The sequence below is a fragment of the Poecilia mexicana genome, unplaced genomic scaffold, assembly GCF_051168715.1.
Source record: "Poecilia mexicana isolate PSO_F unplaced genomic scaffold, ASM5116871v1 scaffold_5, whole genome shotgun sequence".
NCBI classification, from domain to species: domain Eukaryota; kingdom Metazoa; phylum Chordata; class Actinopteri; order Cyprinodontiformes; family Poeciliidae; genus Poecilia; species Poecilia mexicana.
Genome location: NW_028263374.1, coordinates 15,748,137 through 15,767,763, shown reverse-complemented (window position 1 = coordinate 15,767,763; position 19,627 = coordinate 15,748,137). Strand labels below are relative to the sequence as shown.

Below are 19,627 nucleotides of genomic sequence, written 5' to 3'. Positions count from 1 at the left end.
ATATATTGTCTGATAAAAATTTCCACCACAAATCTCATGACCAACTAAAATCCAAAGCTGTGAGGCAGAATTTGTGCTAAATAAATGTAATTATTGAATAGTGAATAAGAAAATATTGGAAAAGTCTGTTCCTTTACATATTTTGTAGCGTTGTTTGTTGGTTTGCACAGACAACAAAATATAAAATATAAACGCATAAAAAGATGAAAAAGTGACAAATACAGAACTAAAGCCTCATCTGAAATGTTTTCTGGAGTTTTATTTGAGTTACAAAATATGAAGTGCCATCAGCAGACTCCATAGAGTTTGCTAACTTTCTTTGTGTTACAAGTATTTACATCAAAAAAGTAAAGATCCATCTAAATTTCCACACTCTGCGTTCTCGTATGTCCCGGAGGTAAAGTCTCTGTTAAGTCGCCATTTTTCCACTGACGTTTAAATATTTAAAATATTTACAAAGTTCTGTACTGAAAAACCCCTCAGAATGAAGCTTGCTCGACGTGGAGGCCCATGCCAGATGTGTGACCTCTTCAGTAGTGAGAAAAATAAGCAGAGTTGATGGAAATGAAGTAGCTGTTAAAATGAACATGGTCCTCATCAGGGTCTCCAAAAATTTACAAGTTCATTCTTCCTCCAATAAAAGGCCGAGTGAAGAAGTCTGTACATAATTCATTTTAAAATTACACGATGAAATGTCCCGTTAACCGTTGCAGCACAACAGCTTTAATGATCCTCCTGTGAAGAAATGAGTCAAAAAAAAAAAAAACACCAATGAAAGATGCCACCCAGATAATCACCAGTTTTTATGTTTTTCTTCCTTCTTCAGCGCATCTCCAACACACTAGAATAAAACTTCAATAAATATAAATACAGCAGAAAAATGGTCAAGTAAGACTCATTCTGGTTTGATCCATCCCTGAGTTTTTTTTGTCTTGTTTTTTTTTTTTTGTTCTTTTTTTTTTGAGAAGGACACATATACCAGACAGGAGTGACAAACAAAAGAAGAAAAAAAAAAATCAAATGTTTAAGGTACATCCAAAAATGTTTTTTCTTTTTTTTCCCCTCCACTGGATCCAGGAACAGAAACAGAAACTGAAACAAACTCCTCTAGTTTCCTGAGGCTCGCGGGGCGGGAGGGGTCACAGGTCACACAGAGGTGATGACGATCATGAGGTGTGGCGAGATGCTGGAGATCCTGTTCAAAAGGTCGGGGGCCAGCTGAGACAAGTGGCTCTCGGAAAACTCACAGGGCGGGAAAATCTGGAGCACGTAGGCGGGCTGGAAGAAAGAGAAACGTCAAGACGTAAACGCTTTCCTGTGGATTCAGGAGATCAGTGCTGAGCCACACCAATAAATAAAAACACAGATAATCACAAACATTCTCCCTATAAAGTATATTTTATTTACAAATTTTCCCATCTTGTTTTTTTAAAGCTGACCTATTATGTTTCCTTGAATTGGTTAGTAGAGGTTTACAAGCTTCAGAAAGAAAAAAAAAAAAACTTTATGAACAAAGTCCTTCACAAATGTGTCATGTCTCACCTGATTGGAACCTGGATTGGGGATATTGATGATACCAGCTGCCAGTTTTGCCTGCAGGTAGTTGATGAATGCAGCTTTAAGAGCTTGAGTTTGGTTTATGACATCGTCCTGATCTCGTCCACAAGGCAAAGCGAGGAGAAGACAGTAATCACTGTCACCCTGCAGGGAGACAACGTCAACATTTAGTCTCAACATACATTGCTGTGCCACAAACTACTTCTTGTTTTTGCTTTTTTTTTTTTGTCACATAACGGATGAGAAACGATGTCAGTGAAATTGATCAGTCTACCAGTCAGGGGTACAAAGCTGATTCTATGATGTTGGGGCTCAACATCAAAATGATCCCAAGATCAGCAAAAGAACAAAAAAAAAATTAATCAATATTCTGTAAGGTGCCTAGTCAAAGCCCAAGTTTAAATTTATTTGAGAGGTGTCCTTCATTAGAGCTGAATTAAAATAAGAGTTGTTGAAGCAACCAGTTATTAGGTCCAAGTTTGGTTATCGTAGCTAAAAATTTTTTTGCATTTTATAACTATATTTTGTATTTACTCATTTTGACCAAGTATCTGAGAAGGTTCGTTTGATCATCTGAAACATTTAAGTGACAAAGAAGCAGAAACAAGAAGTCTCCAAGAATTTTAATACCTCTTTTTATTTAACTGTAATCAAAAATACAAGAAATTAAGCAGGAGTAAGACGAAACACAACATACCGTCATTCTTCTGGCTACACTCTCCAACTGAGAGGCCTCCAGCCTCATTCTCTGAGCGATCCTGAGCAGAGCGCCTCCTTCTTGCAAAGGCAGCGATCGATGAGCCAGAGTTTTGTTTCCACAGACGAAATGCAGCTGGACAGCAGCTGTGTCGTTCTTCAGTGCCAGAAGGCCCTGCCACACTATAGGGTACTTCTGTTTCAATTACACAGAAACAGGAAAGCGAGTCAGACGAACACTATTTTAGTTTTGACCAACGACTCGACCAACGAATGCAAACGTCCGTCTTACCGTGAGCAACTGCACCATATTAACAACCTGGGTCATCTTTCCATCTGGTTTAGCCTGGAGTTCTGCACCCTTAAGATTAGAAAGCAAATCATCAGAAAAGACATAAAATGAGGGAAAACTACTGCTTCCCCTTTGCTATCTACATGTTCATTTTGAAATGTAAACATAAATGCAGTAAAGCTGAAACAATTAACCAATTTTTTAAATAATCAACTAATTTAGTACTTGATTCATCTTTAACTGAAGTATTCACTCTAAAAAAAAAAGGAGCATTTGATTAAAAAAACCACAACATGTATATTGCATTTAAGCTTATGAAAAACAACCTTTTCTTGACTGTAAATATGTTCTAACCAAAACTCAAGTGGGATAGTTTTAGATTCACTCGGTTCAAACTCTGTTAAAAACACAATCTGCTATTTAGCATCTGTTGCTACCCAATTATTAATCAGAGATACTCAGTGGATAAGCCTACCATTGGCAGTGCGTTAACTTTCCAGATACATTATAGATTTATAAACAGATAAATATAACTAAAGAAGACAAAATATTACGAGGATTTTTTTTAGCTGAAGATAAATCCTTTGCTACAAATCATCAAGCGTTCACTAAAGGAATGCAGTTATTGCATTTTAGGAAGTAAAATGTTCATTTTCTTATTTAACAAAAATGCTTTGCATCTTATGCATTTTCAATATTGTATAAAATAAGTTTAAATGGTTAGATAAGAAATCTGGAAAACGGGCCAATTTATTAAAATGTAATTATACAATAATCAGCTACTGTACTAACGTTTAGCTGCAGCCCTGAAGCGCAGTGAACTTACCATAGACGGAGTGACGTTCAGCGGCGGCTGGCTGTGCCCAACAGGGGCGTCCGGGATCTGAGAATGCATGCGGTTTGGGTACATTCCTGAGTACTCTGAGAACGACCCGCTGGGTCCCGGTGGCATCAGGGGAACCCGTTGAGGTGACGCTATAGCAGCGCCAGACTGCCGGATCGCCATTATTCCATCCTTTTGAAATACAGGAGAGTGCGGCCTCTTTGCTTCCAGCGGCTTTATGTCCTTCTCAGACACGCCTTTGGGCAACATGTGAGCTCTTGGAGATAAAGAAGGCGGCAGAGTTTCTTGAATGTGTCCAGAATGGGAGTCCAGTGTCAGACGCTCCCCCTGCTGGTGCAGACTGTGCACTCGCATTTCTCTCTGAGTGATAAACGTTTCCATGTTAGTCCTCAAAGCTCCCCGAGAGTCTGACGGCAGAGTGGCGGATGGTCTCCCAGCTTGGTGGAAGTGTCTGGATTCGTCCTGTTCGCCCTCGTGGCCCCGCAAAGAACCGTGGTTGACCTTGAGGACTTTGTCCCTGCTGACAGCTTGGGGGGAGGACGACCGCGGCTGCAGGGAACTAGGCCAAGGAGAGGCAAGCTGCTCGCTGTGGACGTAGTTCATCACAGACAGAGGTGGTGTGTTGACCCTGACCTCCCCCTGAACCAGATGACCCACTGTAATGGACTGGGAGACACAGTGAGGAGACATTCGTCCCACACCTCCAGGCACGTTGTGAGGTGGCATGATGACAGACTGCTCTGGGTGGTGGACACCGGTGATATACTGCTGCATGGGGTTGAGAGCAGAGGATATCATTACAGGGATCCCCTTGGGTGAGGAGGAGCCAAGAGGCGACGACACCTTGGTGAAAGGAGGATGAGAATGTCCTGACTTTCTCGGGGACCGTGGTTCCTGTTTGATGCCACCAAGATGTGACGGACCTCTGTCACCAGTGGATGTGACAAAGCCCACATGGTTCCCAGGGGGAGACGGTAAATGTGGGCTTATAGCAGGGCTTACAGTGGAGGTCCAAGATGGTTTAGCTCCATCTGTACCATGAGGATCAACATTCTCCATCTTCTTTTGGTGTTTTAACTGCAGGTAGTCTTGGTGGTAACCCATTACCTGCTGGTTACCTTGCGGGAGACGCTTCACGACTCCTTGGGGCCCCGCCTGGTAAGCTGAATCCATCTTTTCTAAACTGCTGCTGCTGCTTTCCTGCTTAATTGAAGATTGGAGTTTACCAGAATGCCCATGATCGGTTTGTGAAGACCCCTTCTGATGTCCCGACTGAGAATGGCTGTAAACATCTTGTTTAATCTGGGGAATCGACACCAATTGCTGAGATTCAATGTCACCGGCTGTTGCTTGTGGGATTTGACTAATCTTGGCACTGATCCTCAGGGGTCCTTCTGTTTTCTGGCCAGAGTGGCTTAGCACCACCACTCCTTCAGATGTGTTTACTCGCAGACCAGAGCAAGACCCAGAACTGAATGTGGTGCCATGGTAAGGTCCACCATCGTCTTTGCTGGGCCTGTAGGCCGTTTTGGGCAGAGTCACATCCATGGAGGGATTTCCAATGATTAGATTAGGTTTTTCCTCAGACTCAGGGGGGTTGCAAACGCGACTAATAACAGAGGTTGCCGTAGATGCAATTACGGAGATCACAGATTTAGTCTCTCCAGGTAACGTGGAGGGTGTTCGGACAATAGGTGGCACTGAATGAGTCTGCGTTTTACTCTCAGGGAGCGGGGATCTGTTGTGAATAGCAGCTGTGATGGCAGGATTGCTTTCAGATGGATTCTGATCTCTGAGGTTGGGCAGACTGGTTGGAACAGAACTTCCTCCTCCTGGGAGCGTAGTTGCTTTAGGTATCATGAGAATTTTCCTCAAGTCACTTGTGCCTTGATCTAGCTCTTTGCTGTTGGAGTCAGAAGTGGTCAGCTGGCCGTCCTTGGCTGCTACTGACATTATATGTGCAGAGGTAACACATGGATCCTTAGACTGGTGTCGCCAGTCGGGTGGAGAAACAGGCGCTCGGCTGGTTTGAATGGATTTGATGTTGGGCCTGTTGGAGGCCAGAGAGGGAGAAACGCAATCAGCTGGTAACTGTTGAGGCTTTGAGTATATGGGGCTCTTAGCCTGGGGGTGTGTGGGTTTCACAACTTGTGTTTGCTCTTCCACAGGTGACAGCAACTCTGATTCTGCTGCCTTCACAGCTGGAAGTTCAGCCTCTGATTTCCAGGTTGTAGGAGTGATGACTGCAGCAGCTGCAGCAGATGGAGGCTTCTCAGCCACAATCTTTACATCAGACGCTGCACTCTCAACTAAAGGCACCGTCAACTCCTCACTTAATTCTTCTTTCACATCTTTTCGTGCATGCTTTGGGGCCTTAGGGCGTTTAGGTGTTTTGGGCCGTCCCCTTTGACTCTTTTTGGGAGTATTTGAGAAGACCGGTTCCTCTTGCAGAGCGGTTTCAGGTTCTTCAACCTTGACCAGAGGGACAAACTCCTGGATCTCAGGTTCTGAACAAACTTCTGTGCTAACTGGAGCGGCTGGAGTGAGAGGTACACTTACATCTTCACCAGTTATTGAGTCAATGGCAGCCATCAGCTCCGTCTCACTGGCAGGATTACAAGACTTTTCCTCCTCAGGGTCACTTTTTACCTCTGCAGGAGGGACAGGGGGAGTCGGTACTTCTGTCGGAAATGCCGGTTCAGTAAGTTTGGCGATGTTCTCAACTGCCTGCTCCAATTCACGCTCCTGTAGGAAAGAGCTCTTTGAGGAGTCTACCTCCTTCTTCTCTTTTTCTTCATTAGGGCACTCTTTGTTGGCTGTACTGCACCTGGAAACGTGATCTTTGACCTCTTTGACATCCAGTATGACTTGGAGGTCCCTAAAAACATGAGGCTTTGGAGCGGCTGTTGGCTTGACTTTTCCTTTTATGATCTTCTCTTTCTCTGAGGCAAGTTTCTCCTCACCCAGCAGTGAATCTGTCTCTTTTCCATTCGATTTCCCCTCACATAATTTTTCATTAACGTCTTTGTCCAGTTCTGTGCCTTGCTCATCTTTTTCACCTTTCTTTACATCTGATTTTACTGAAGAATCTTTGCCTGAAGATGACGAATGTTGTGAAGACAAATCATCTGCTTCTGTGAAATGCATTACTTGATTCTCATCAGCTGCTTCAGTATTATCCCCTTTCTTAGAGCCTGGGACTGAGGGTATTGGATTTGAGGAACCCTTTGTGAGATAAGGGGACATTTTCCCCTTAGCAACTCTTGAAACCCGTTCACTGCTCTCCGACTCATTTGAATCTGCATCCTTATCCATTTTTATTTTCTCTGTTTTTGCAGCTGAAATCTCTTCAACCGGTTTGCGGTTTTTAGGAGGACGCCCACGTTGTTTTGCTGGCGCTGGAGTCGGGGGTTCCGACTCGGTGCTGTGCTGCACAGCTTCTTTCTCTGTACCCCGCTTTCGTGCAGAGCGAGGTGACTCAGTCTCCTTGCCACGAGTCGGTGCATCGTCTTCCACTGGAGTTGCATAAACAGATTTTACATTTCTTCGAGTTCTTGCTCTACTTATCGGGATGCTCTGCTCCGAATGGTCATGATCTGATCCAGGAGTTGGAGACTTGGCTGAGGACTTTGTTTCAGCTCTTGGGGATGAGCCACGCTTCAGCTTATCTTTGTCGATGCGCTCACTCTTGCGTGTAGCTTGTTTCTCAGAGACAGATGTTAAAGGAACTTGAGCAGGAGATTGCCTGCCTTTTTTAGTTTTCATTTCTTTTGTTTTATTTTCTTTTTGAAAGGAGACTGGCTCTTCAATTGCATCGGTATCAACAGAAATCTCTTCTTTACTCACTTCTTCAAGTTTCTTCTCTCCTTCTGACTCTACTGCTGTTGGACATGTGGAAAGAGAGTCTTCTTTGATTAAATCTGCCTCTTCAGCAACACTGAGTTGTACTGGACTACTGGCTGTAGGCACTTCTGGTTGTGACATCTCAGGACTTGGCTCTGATCTGCTAACCAACTCTTCATGAGAACCAGGGTCGTTTGTTTGTTCGTCAATTAAAGGCTTTGCATCCTCTTCAAGAAATTCCTGCTTCTCCTCAGAAATGTTAGTTTCAGGAACCATTTCAGGTGCAGGTTCAGATTTTAAGGTCTCAGATTTTAAGGTCTCAGTTGGTGAACAATGCATTGTTACAACATCTTCACTTTCTTTTACTTCTTCCTTTGTCTCCTCTTTTGTAAAAGACATAGGTGGGCATACATCAGCGGGTGGAGATGGTAACACACATTTCTGGTCTGAAGGAGGTGTATCTATGCTTGCAGACTGAGTAACAAGATTAGGAATCAGTTTTGGTTCAGGAGAAACTTGTTCAACAGGACTGATGGGTTTGATTTCAGCTGCCACACTAGATTCTGACGTGTCATTAGACCGTAAATCTTGTTGTTCCTGCTCAGACGATTTTTCCTCTTTATTTTCACTTGTACAAACTGTGTTTCCTTCATACTCCTGCTGCTGCTGACTCTTGTTTTTTTGTTGTTGTAGTTGCGTGAGCTCCAGAAAACGGCTGTGAAAGAGGACAACGGGGCCGGTCTCAAGTTCTCCCTCTGCTCCTTGCTGACTAGCTTGTTGGTTCAACATGTGCTCCAACTCTTCGTATTTGCGCTCAAGGTGTTGAAGTCGTCTAGAGTCCAGCTCAAACACAGCGCTGTGAAGGAAACGTGAAGCGAAAAGCTCTCTTCGTTCCTGTTCCTCCGGCTTGGGCTCTTCTTTCCTGTCATCCAGTTTATCCTCAGAGCCACTTTGTATCTTTTTCTTTTTCATGTACCAGGAAGGAGTAGGTCTTGGTGCTGATTCTACTTTCTCTGTGTCTTTCTGGCTTCGGAAATTCACAAAGTGGGAATCGTAATCTAAAAATGACCAGTTATCCTCACGAGAAGAGGACAGAGACTTTGCTCGTTCCAGTAGAGCTTTAGTATCGGGGGTGATGGTCTGGTCAAGTGCGGTCGAGTAGAATTTGTTTCTTTCAAGGTGAGCCAGCTTTGGGTCTGAAAACCGATCAGGTCTCGGCCTCTCAGAAAAAGGAATAGAGGTGGAGGGAGCAGGAGAGAGGGGTTTGTTCTCTCTATCCTCTTCAGAGTCTGATCTCACTTCCCCAGGCTCCAAATCATGCCAAAGGCCGTATTCTGAGGGCTTGCGGTTGTGAAGGTTTTTGCCCAAGCCTCTAGAAAAGTTCAGGTTGGGTAGCAGGTCCTGCTTAACTCTGCTATCCCACCTCTTTTGTTGATCTTCTTCCCCAATATTAATGGGGATGTTTGTCTTGTTCACCTGTGTGTTGTGGGTCCTTTTGACCAAAAGCTCAAGTTCTGGGTGAATCTTCTGATTGTTTCGACTCAACTCCTTCAGAGAGGCATCCATGAAGTCCTCCTCGGCATGCTGAGAGAAAACCTGGTGTCCTGGAGAAGGGGTACTATTCCAGTCAGGGTCTTCACTTTTTTGTCTCCTATAGAAACGCTCTCTCTTTATCCCGGGCTCGGCTTCGAACTGGTCAGACAGCTTGTGAGACGGAAAATTATCTGTGACGTCCTCAGGTGGTTTACCGACTTCATGTACAAGGCTACGATGTTCCAGGTCTTCGGTTTCGTTTCTTTGCAGACTTTCTGCTTTTTTCAGTTTGTCAGACTCGCGCTGTTGCTGCTGCTGCATGTGTAAGCGTCTGTTTTGCTCCATCTGCTTGCGGTAACTCTGAGAGAGATCAATGTCGACATGGTCTTCTTTAGTCTTGGCGGTTTTATTAGTTTCAGTATTCTGACTAGGCTTGAATGCAGCATTTTGTTCTTGCTCTCTTACAATGCTTTGATCTGAATTCCCCTCTAGTGAGACCCTCCTGGAGGAAGAGCCTCCTTGTTGTCTTTTCGACTCTGGCAGATCTGCAGAACCTTCGGATTTTTCTCTTTGTCCCCTGAGATCCTCTAGTCCATCCTTTTGAGTGACACTTTTTTCTGTTTTGAGTCGTGCATCTCGTCGCTGAGGATCTTTGTGTTTGTCTGCGTCTGGTTCTTTCACATATGTGGTACTGGATCCAAAGTCTGATGACTGACTGCCATCCTCGTCCTCATGCCTGCTTCTTTTCTGACGAACAGTTTTGCCACCTATATCCCCAAAGCGCCTTTTTCTTGCAGCGAGGCGATCTGAATCCACTGCTGAATCCTTTCCATCGTTTCCAATATCAGACTTGGGTTGTTTTTTAAGTTTGGGTTTTCCGTCTAGCTCTGCAATATCCCCTTTAGTTGTTTCAGTTTTTACAGAGTCTTGAGGAACAGCTAACTGGTTTCCAGACAGAGCGTCTCCATCCACCTTAGATTTCGGTTTCTCATGAACATCTTGGTCTGATCCCCTTCCTTTTCCAGATCCTCCATCAAAAGCAGCATCCGTCTCCGTTTCTGGTACCTGGCTAGCCGGGGACTGACCCTTTCCTTTTCTTGATTTATTCTTTTCAGTCTTTTCTTTGTCAGTTTTATCTTTTCTTTTTGGACGTTTGATTTTCTCTGCCCCTGGCACGCGATCGGGCTGAGCGCTCTTCTCACTCTTTGCTGCGTGATCTAGCAAGGTCTTTTCAGATTTGTCAAAATGTGGAGGCGACATGGAGCTCACGCTGCCACTCCTCTCTGAAGACTGGCTGTAAACGCGCCGTTCTGAGTCTCTGGCAGCACGCTCGGACGGAGAAGGAGAAATTGTGGGAGTGACGGCTCTTCTTTGCGATGGGCTCCACCTGCTGCGATCAGCCTCAAAGCGTTCGCGCTCTCTTTCTCGTTCTCTTTGAATGTAGGTATATTTTCTGATGTCCTGCTCGAAGGGGTCTCGGTAATCCCTGTAATCTCTTGGATCCTCATGATAACGTGGGTCAAAGTGTTCTCCCTGATAATGCTCCAGTTCAGGAAAACGCTCTCTGCTGCGTGCGGCGTACTCTCTGCGAGCTTCCTCTGGATAAAGGCCAGTGGTTCTTATATTCTCATAGTAAGCTCTCTCTGCTGTAAACTCATGATAAGGAGGTCTGCGATCCTCTCTGTGAAATGAATAGAAGAGATTATTAATCACTTTAGAAATGTTAAAAATATACACGTTTGCTTTTCTATATATTTACGACAGGTTCATTTAAATTCCTTAAAATGCCAATGGAGCAGTTAAATGAGAAAGAAAATAAATTTACCGTCGTTCTGGTGGAACTTCATAGAAGTCTCTAATGTCTTGTCCAGAGGCTTGCATTGAGCGGTAAAATGCATTCTGGCTCTCCTGACTTGCAAAATCCACCTATTGATGAGCAAAATACCAATTAAATACAGAAATAAGGAAAAAATAATTAAATAAAGACATTAATGTATCTTTTTTTTTTTTTACCTTAATTTTATTACCACCGATCTTCCAGCCTTTGGTCTCCCGCACAGCTGCCTGAGCAAAATCCGTGTTGTTGTACAAGATGAGCGCCATCCCTTTTAGTCTATCAAATACGACCTATGAAAGGTACAAGCACACAGTTACAACCAGAAGAACTAAAATAAAGTCCAGAAAACCATAGAGATGTAAAAAAATAAATAAATAAATAAAAGAGGCTTACTTTAACTACGTGCCCGTAACGCATGAAATGCCGTGTGAGGTATTGCTCTGTGATGTTGGGGGCCAAACCATCAAGCCAAACACATGTAGTAGGTATACTCTTCCCAAAACCAAGCTGCAAAGAGATGTAGAGCAGAAATTTTACAGACATAAACAGTAAATAATTCAACACAGAAAAGAAATGGTTCCGGGGATAAAATTACTACCTTAAGCCTGTTGTTTCCCAGATATTCTGCATCCATTTTCTTTATGGCCTTGCAAACGCTGCCAATGTCAGAGTACTGGACAAAGGCATACTGAGGAATCCCATTTACTTTCTTGATGTCAATGTCCTTAAGAGGAAGAGACAAGAATTACAACAATGCTTACTGTAAAGTGGGAAACGTCAGTTTCACAGCACAAATCTGGGTGACAACTTACAACAATTTCTCCAAAGCGCTGAAAAATGTCCAGGAGTTGCTGATAACTGGTGGTCTTTTCAAGGTTGCCTATAAACAGCGTCCGTGTAGCCTTGGGGTGGAACTCGTCTAGGCGTCCATCTAACGGTCTGTAGTCATTTTCATTCTCTGTTTCTGAGGGGAAGAAACAGGTTTCAATAGCTACATTTACATCCACTCACGTTTTGGAAGTTCAGTCATGTTAAATAATCTCCATCTCACACCAAAGTATTAGAGCCAGACTAAGATTTTAGTTTTGAAATTACGAGAATGAAGTCATAAATTGAACAAAGACAATATTAGCAGGAAAAAGTCGTAAAATTACCAGAAAAAAGTTAAAACATTAATGAGATCAAAGCTTCAACAGAGTTGAAAAATCCTGCTACTGATAATAATTTGATGCTGATGTGTTTAAGTATGTCCTTATTGGTAAAACCGATACCATAGTATAACTTCACAAGAGTTATAAAATTATTACTTTATTCTATTAATACTGTGACTTTATTCTGGTAATATTGCAAGTTTATTCTTGTATTATTTCAACTTTTTTTTCTGACATCATTGTAACTTTTTTCTCATAACATTACAACATTTTTTCATAACATTACAACATTTTTTCATACGTTTTTATTCTCGTATTATTAGAACTTAATTCTCGTAATAAGTGTTATTATTGTATTTTTACAACTATTCTCGTAAATACGATTTTCTTATGGTAATATGGCTTTTTGTATTATTTCAACTTACAGTTGTGTGATTGTTCTTGTAATATTACCTTTTTCCTGTAAGATGACTATTCTCAAATTACAATTTTTTTCCATACTACATTATTCTCATTGTTTATTGTTGTATTATTACATCTTTTTTCCGTATTATTATTACTCTCATTTCGATTTACTATCGTCAAAATGACTATTCTTTTATTACAACTTTTTTCCTCATACTACAATTTCATTTTTCTAATTTGAGGTCATTATCCTATTATTACAACTTTGACTTACTGTCAAATGACTTAAACCTTGTATTATGACTTTTTTCTTGTATAGTGACTATTTATTCTCATAACTACATTTTTTTTAGCCTGGTCCTACTGATTTGTCATCCGTCACAACTTACCTGGACCATTCCAGGCTGTAACCTCAATAAGCATGCCAAAGAACAGCTTTCCCTTGGAGACGCTGAGGGCTTTCTCTTGGTCCTCTTGCTGTCTGAAGAACACTAGTCCATAGCGGTCCTCTGATGCGCCATGAATCTGCACTGAATTCACTTTCCCATATTTCTTGAATTCATGGAAGAGTCCATCTTTTAAACTTGTGTCTGCAGAAGGAAAAGTCAAACTGTCAGTCAAATCTGCAACAGAAATTAAAACAGATTTTCCAAATATGGTGCTAAATTACAGATAAATTTTTTTACAGGTCATTTTAGTGGCTGGATCTTAAATGCGTTTCAAAATAAAAATACAGATTACTTCAGTTATACAATTCAATATTAACAGAAAATAGGGAAGTAGGGGAGTTAAAACTGAGAAAGAACACGGCAACATGGAACATCCAACCAAAATGAAACTCCTCAACACTTTAGTCTTTAAAAAAACTACTGCTCTCCTATCTGGGACAGACTTCTACCCTGATTATCTGTTCTGGCCATAGACAAAAAGATCCTGGAAAAGGAGAAGGTTCCTGCAGTGGAAACACATTTTAAACTGATAATAGCCCAATCCAAGTTTATTGTGCATGAATCAGAAAATGCCCTAGTAATAACTGGTATTTTAAACAATTAGAAAACTAAACTTTCCCCCAAACAAACTGGAATCCAGCTGAACATTTGAGAGGCTGTCTAACAAAACTAACCTGTGGAGCGCACTGGTAAGTTTTGCACTTTAATCCCAAAGCTTCTGCGAGGCTCTTCAGAGTCCATCACTAAACATGTCTGGGGAGCTGTGTGAGCAGCCGACGACTGAACGGAGCGGGCCCGGGAACCGTCGCTGGAGCTGCTGTTTGAGTCGCTGCCAAACAGAGACGGAAAAGACACAAAAATCAGTTGGACAAACAAGTGAATAAAGTCAATCAATAGGTAAAACGTCCAGATTTTAAGATGCATACCTGCCGCTGCCTGTGCTGCTGGTGCTGCTGACAGAGTCGGAGCTTGAAGATCTACTTTGAGATCTCGATCTTGGACCTCTTCCGGGGGACAAAGGGGTTCTTTTAGGAGAATGAGGGGTTTTTGAGGTTTGCCCTGCGGTCCGCTGAGGAGACGGATGCCTCGACTGGGAGGAATGAGATGATCTGCTTCGACGGTGGTGATACGATCGATCAACACGTCTCCCCCTATCGTCTCTGTAGAGGTCTCGGCGTGTTGAATTGGTAAGGGTAAATGGGTCTCGTATTCTAGAGTCAAAATGTGGGTCTGCTGTCTCAAAACTCCCTCCGATGGCACTGCTGCCGGGGCCGGTGGTTGCAAACACCGGGCGATCGCGGTAATAATCGGCATTGTAGTGACGTTGTCTGTCAAAAGTCCCGCTGCGCTCATGGTGGCCATATGGGCTGTGATCATAAGCACGTTCACGGCTTTCTGAGCTACTGTGAATTAAGAACAAGGTAGAGAGATTTACAAAAGAAAAGAAGAATTAGTAAACTCTTGAATTAAAAACAGTCCATTAGTTACTTATACAGCACAGATGCAACAAAGCAACTTGTTAGAGAACAACCAAGTATGCCACAACTACACAAAAGAAAGAACAGGCTCACTACTCATTGTGTTTTCAGAACCAGCTTTGCATACAGGGCAGCAATTTGAAAATCTAGGCTGAAAAAGTGCATATAACTACAACGCCTTGTAATAGTATTCAAATCAGCTGAACTTCTCCACATTTGTCATGTTAAAACAACCATTTTTAGTGCAGTTTTGTTGCAGTTGTATGTGGTAAACTAACAACATATTGGAAGAAAAAACCTAAGTGTGACTTGAACTTGTTTTTAGATCCCTTATTAAAATCCATTGCAGCCAAATATTTTAAGTAGTTACTTAAATGAGTAAACTGAGTCCAGCTGGGTATAACTACACCTTATTATAAATAAAGATGATCCATTAAGGCCTCTTAGGAGACAGTAAGCATGTGGAAGAAGGTGCTCTTGTCAGAAGTGACAAAAATTGGCCAAAAGCTGCTTTTGGTTGAAAACTAGCAATGAACATCCCCCCTTAACTTACCATGCACTCAGTGAAACATGGTGTTGGCAGCATTATGCTGTGGGTAGACAGGGAAGCTGGTACAAGTTTGATCAGAAAGTGGCGCAATATGAGACGATAACGTGCAAACGGACAGACTAAAATAACTGCAGTGGAAAACGGTTGAAAAATTATTAAAATCGGTGGTACTGAAAAGAAATGCACTCCACACTTTTCAGATTTTGATTTGCAAAAACATTTTTGATAAACCTTGTTATCAACCAAAGTCTATATCAACATAAATCTCCAGCAAAAAGAAAAAACCCCACTATGTTGAAGTTTGTGTTTGTAACATGAGATATATGGAAAAAGACCAAAGGGAGTGAATACTTTTGCAAGGCGTTGTTTTTCTTGCCACATTTATTTGTTGTTTAAGCAACAATAGGTGTTAGGATATGTTTTTTTATTTCTATGGTGTAACAGCGACAAATTACTCCAAGGAGGGGGCAAGGCTGTCTTAAAAGAGAACATTTGTCACATTCAATCTGCTTCAACTTCTTTCATCTGTATTTCTATGTCCAGATTTCAGAGGCTGATAAAAATGCTTCACATAAAAGAAACAAAATCACATTTTGTTTGATTTTCAGGTTTAAAATCCTACATACAATCTAAGTAGAATGGATTTATATATGTTATGCATGCCATTTAAAATGTAAATTACACATTGTACTACATTTGTAACTCAGTGAAAGGAAACATATTCATGGGCCAAAAAAGATTATTCACCTCTTGCATTAAATTATGCAACTTCCTCTAAAAGCAGCAGTAAACTAAACTTTCACAAAGCACTAGGGAAGCAGAAAGATAAAAATATGGCCAGAGAAATACCAACCTTTTGGGAAAGAAGTTACCAAAATTAATCCAAATAAAATCTAGGTGGTCAGAATGTGAATGCCCCAATGAAAAATTGGAGAAAAACAAAAACATCAATTGATCCAATTAGGGGAAAAAGGTTTCTCCTGAATTGTACTTTGAGTTATCTTCAAGGACCAGGTGAGGATTCCTGTATATTCCACAGTTTGGTATTTAGTTACTTAATTCTCTCCGTTGGATGAGGACAAAAAAGGAAAAGCAAACAATTTTAGAAATATGCTCCTTGACAAATCTGAATAAATGGAGTGGGGGAAAAATAACTTGATAATATGTCAAAAAAAATATGATGATGAATTTAATCTGCATATCCAGGTCAACTAGCTAATAATATGTTTGAAGGCAGTATGGCAAATATATCCACATGGATCATCAGTCTTGGTGGCAATGGTAGAATAAGGAAGGAGTATGTCCCAAAGGTTCAGCGATTCCATTGAAGAAAAAACTAAACATACCAATAATAATAATAAAAAAATCCCAGTGGATTACATCCTGCTTCTTAACTTCTGGAAGAATCAGACACATCACAGAGTAATAAATCCTTTTCGAGTCTTGGTATCGCATAATTCCAAAGTCCAACGATCCCATTAGGCGTGTTGGTAGAAATATATGGCTTTTTTTTGTTTACAGTCATCCTGGGCTCTTGGAGGTCGCACGCACAGGCACAGTACATCCACACCTTGGTATTCCAGATAAATGGCAACAATAAACCTAGCCACCGTATGATCCACATCACTCTGTCCACGACGAACTGCATCCACGACGTTCCAGCCTTCTTCATGCTTCCTCAGATGAAGAATTACGCCAAAAACCTTGGAAGACGGCCGTTTGGATCCGGGAGCGTTCGCTTTCTGCCTTCTGAATATAACTTCCACATTCGGGGCATGGCATCAGTAAAATAGTTACACTTTACTCTAAAGTAACTTGGAAAACTTGGGGTATACGCATTTGTTCAGTCTTTCTTGTGATGTGTATTCTCTAAGTTCTTCCATCCAGTTGCTTAAAACTTAAAATCCAGTACAGGGTATATCCACATATTGGGAAAGGGAGTAGTCCAACAATCAAGTCTTGGGTCAAAACTGATAGGCCAGTGGCGGGACATTGATATACCTCAATAAATCCTTCAGGCAAAAAGTAAATCCTTCATATTTGGGATTTATCTCCAGCTTCAGGCAAATCCATGTATAAATCAGGGTTACATTCCATGTTGATTAAAAAACATATCCAAAATCTCCCCAAGGTAGTATCCCACATAATAAATCCACAGCTCACCAGGATATTCCTCTTGGATGTAAAATCCAAACCAGATGTAAAAAAAAAACCTTGAAATATAGTTACCTTTGCAAATGATAGTGAAATTAATTTACTTAAATCCCATGGGCAAGGCGAGTCAGGTGTGATGAAGAGTGGAGTGATCCCTAGATTACCTTTGTGTGACCCCTGGAGGTACCGCTCCCTGATGAATAACCCCACTATGTGTACAGGTTTTACACTTAAATGAAACCTAGAGCACTCTGGATTTTTTTTTTTGAGGGACACTGTGTCCACTTACCCATCTATTCTCCGTTCAAAACGTCCCTCTCGGGTGTGTAGGGACACAGGTGGGCCAAACACTGGGCCAACTGTTCCCCTAGGGAATCCTGCAACGTCTCGACTGCTGGAGGGGGAGCTGTCTTCGAGGCCCCGCACAGCACTGGGGACTGACCCCGGCTCATTGTAGTCAGTCCGAAGGTCTCTGTCTCCCATCTTATTGACAGCATTGTGAGCCTTCTGTGCACTTTTGATATCCACAAAATCCACAAAGGCTGCAACACCGCCCTCTGACCCTCGCTTTCGCAGAACCTTGACGCTCTCCACGCGGCCATACCTGACAGGAAATTACAGACACAACAAAGAAGGAGTTACATTCAGAGTATCCAAAAATAGCCTACTGTCTTTCTGTATGGAACAAACTTGATATTCAAGAGCAGAGAAGGCAACACAATAGTGTCCACCTCTGAGAGATTATCTCTCTGAGGTAAATACAAAAGGAAAATGTATTTTCCTTTTGTATTTAATCAGTTTTAGATTACAAACAACCTACATTGAAGCCAGGACAATGGCACTTTGTGTTGTAAATACTGTTCAAACAACAAAAAGACTATAGTAATCAAGTTGATTCTAATGATACAATCACAAATTGACGTTCTTGTTAGGTTTAGATTAGTTTGTTGGTGAGAATGGCCTCTAAATTACAAGGCAAACAAAAAACGATAAAAGATCTGTAAAGCGGTAAATATTGACGTCTATCAACCTTAGTGATGACAACTGAGGAAAACACAATGATTCGCGGTCTGTGGAGTTAATCCTACAGCACCACAATTTAAAGTAGTTTCAGTGACAGCAACCGACTTGAACACTGTGCAGCTCAACAACTTGCTAACATTTGGTCCCGAGTCCTGAAAGCTCATTAAAATGATTTAGAGTTGGGCTTTTTAAAAACACTTCTCTACGATATTAGACTGGCAGCGAAGGGAGAAATCGTATTTGAGTGATCAAAATAACAAAAGTCCTCCACATCATTACGGTGGACCCTGGCTGTCTTTTGGCTTGCACAGATCACGAAAACCTGTCGACTTCCCACAAAATGGTTGGCTGGGTGGTAGCTCGGTGGCTAGCGGCTAACTGCCTTCTTGCGTTAGCAAAAGTTAGCGGAAGACTCTAAAATATCAACATGTACGCCTGGGCGAGTCGCTTTGGTTAAATATTCTTAAACAAATGCAAATGTGATGTAATAAAGCACACGCACCATACAGGAAACCTCTCGAGGAGTAAAAGTTAATAATGCTAACGTTAGCGGTGTTAGCAGGGCTAGCAGCGTAGCCTCGCATCGAGAAAAGGTTAGTGCTGCAGCCAGCGCGCGCAGCTCCGCAAACACGGTCTCTCGCTTGCGTAACGTACCTTTTAAAATGCTCCATGATTTTCTCCTCGCGAACATGTTCGGGTAAATTTCCCACCCAGAGGTGTCTGGTTTCCCGAACCATCTTGCGATCTTCTTTCCCCCTTCAAACACATATGATCTCGCACGTTTTTAATCCCCTGCCGGTCGGAGGTCCGCCTGAACAAAATGACCGACGGTTGATTCCGTGAACGATGTGGGCCCGACCGCCTGCTCCCCGTGTAGCTTTAGCTGCTGGCTGGCTGCTGCTGCTTCTGCTGCGTCCTCGGTCAGAGCGCGTGCACGCGCGCCGGCCTCGCTCCCAGTTGGTGGTTTCGGGTTGCGAGCCGCGTGCGTGAGTGACCCAGGCGCGTGCGTGAGCAGCGAGCACGCGGTTTCATGACGAAAGCAAATCAACTCAAGATTTTTGTGTGCGAGTGCAGACAAATGTCTGTTTAAAGATAGCTACGTTACCGACACGTAGAAGAAAATAAGAAAATATATACACAACATAAGCAATTAAAATGTATATTTTTATTTAGATATATACTTAATTTCTGCATGATTTAATCATAATTACTAGAGGTGGGTAGAGTAGAATTAGCACTACTTCAACTTATTTTTACTCAAGTAAAAGTAAAATGTAGCCATCTAAGAAATTACTCAAATAAAACTAAAACATATTTTGTAAAAAGGCTACTGAAGTACCCAGTAACTGATCAAAATATCAGTCATTTAATATTTAAAGATTACATCAACCAAAAATTTAAGTTATGTGGAAATTTTAGTATTTTAAAGATCAAAATGGAAATAATTTATATAAATAACATAATTACAAAACAACAAAATTAGGCAAAAGAAACATTTTTCCAAATAAATTTGTTGATACTTTAACAAAAACTGTAGGTGTGTGTCTGTGTCTGGTGAATTTTAGGTTAAAGTAAGCTTATTCTTCATTCAGTGATGTGGCAGGAGTATCCAGAAATTTTATTCAATTTAATAAAATTACTCAAGTAAAAGTCAAAAGTACAGGTGTAAATACACTTTTAAGAGTACTTTTTTTTTTCCAGTAAGTTACTCATTAAATGTAACTGAGTAAATGCAACTACCCTGCTTTGATTATTATTAATCAGAAGTGGCCAGAGTACACAAAAATTGTACTCAAATATTTTTTACTCAAGTAA

At 41.6% G+C, this 19,627-nt stretch overlaps 1 protein-coding gene across 3 annotated transcripts; it reads right to left on the bottom strand.

The window, feature by feature from the left end:
- Positions 1-239: 239 nt before the first annotated feature.
- On the bottom strand, positions 240-18,752 carry LOC106929628 (msx2-interacting protein). 3 transcript variants are annotated; one of them, XM_015006689.2, is made up of 15 exons: positions 18,467-18,752; positions 17,079-17,393; positions 13,534-14,010; positions 13,282-13,436; positions 12,548-12,748; positions 11,415-11,566; positions 11,201-11,326; positions 10,996-11,109; positions 10,779-10,892; positions 10,591-10,691; positions 3,372-10,446; positions 2,546-2,614; positions 2,255-2,449; positions 1,543-1,701; positions 240-1,278 (listed from the first exon to the last, which is right to left on the bottom strand). In XM_015006689.2, the coding sequence occupies exons 1-15, from the start codon at positions 18,547-18,549 to the stop codon at positions 1,147-1,149; spliced, it is 9,468 nt and encodes a 3,155-aa protein (XP_014862175.2). In that variant the 5' UTR covers positions 18,550-18,752; the 3' UTR covers positions 240-1,146. The 3 variants fall into 3 exon arrangements, with proteins under 3 accessions (XP_014862175.2, XP_014862176.2, XP_014862177.2); XM_015006690.2 differs by having other exon boundaries at positions 13,534-14,007; XM_015006691.2 differs by lacking the exons at positions 17,079-17,393; positions 18,467-18,752 and adding an exon at positions 15,489-17,061.
- Between the last annotated feature and the right edge of the window lie 875 nt (positions 18,753-19,627).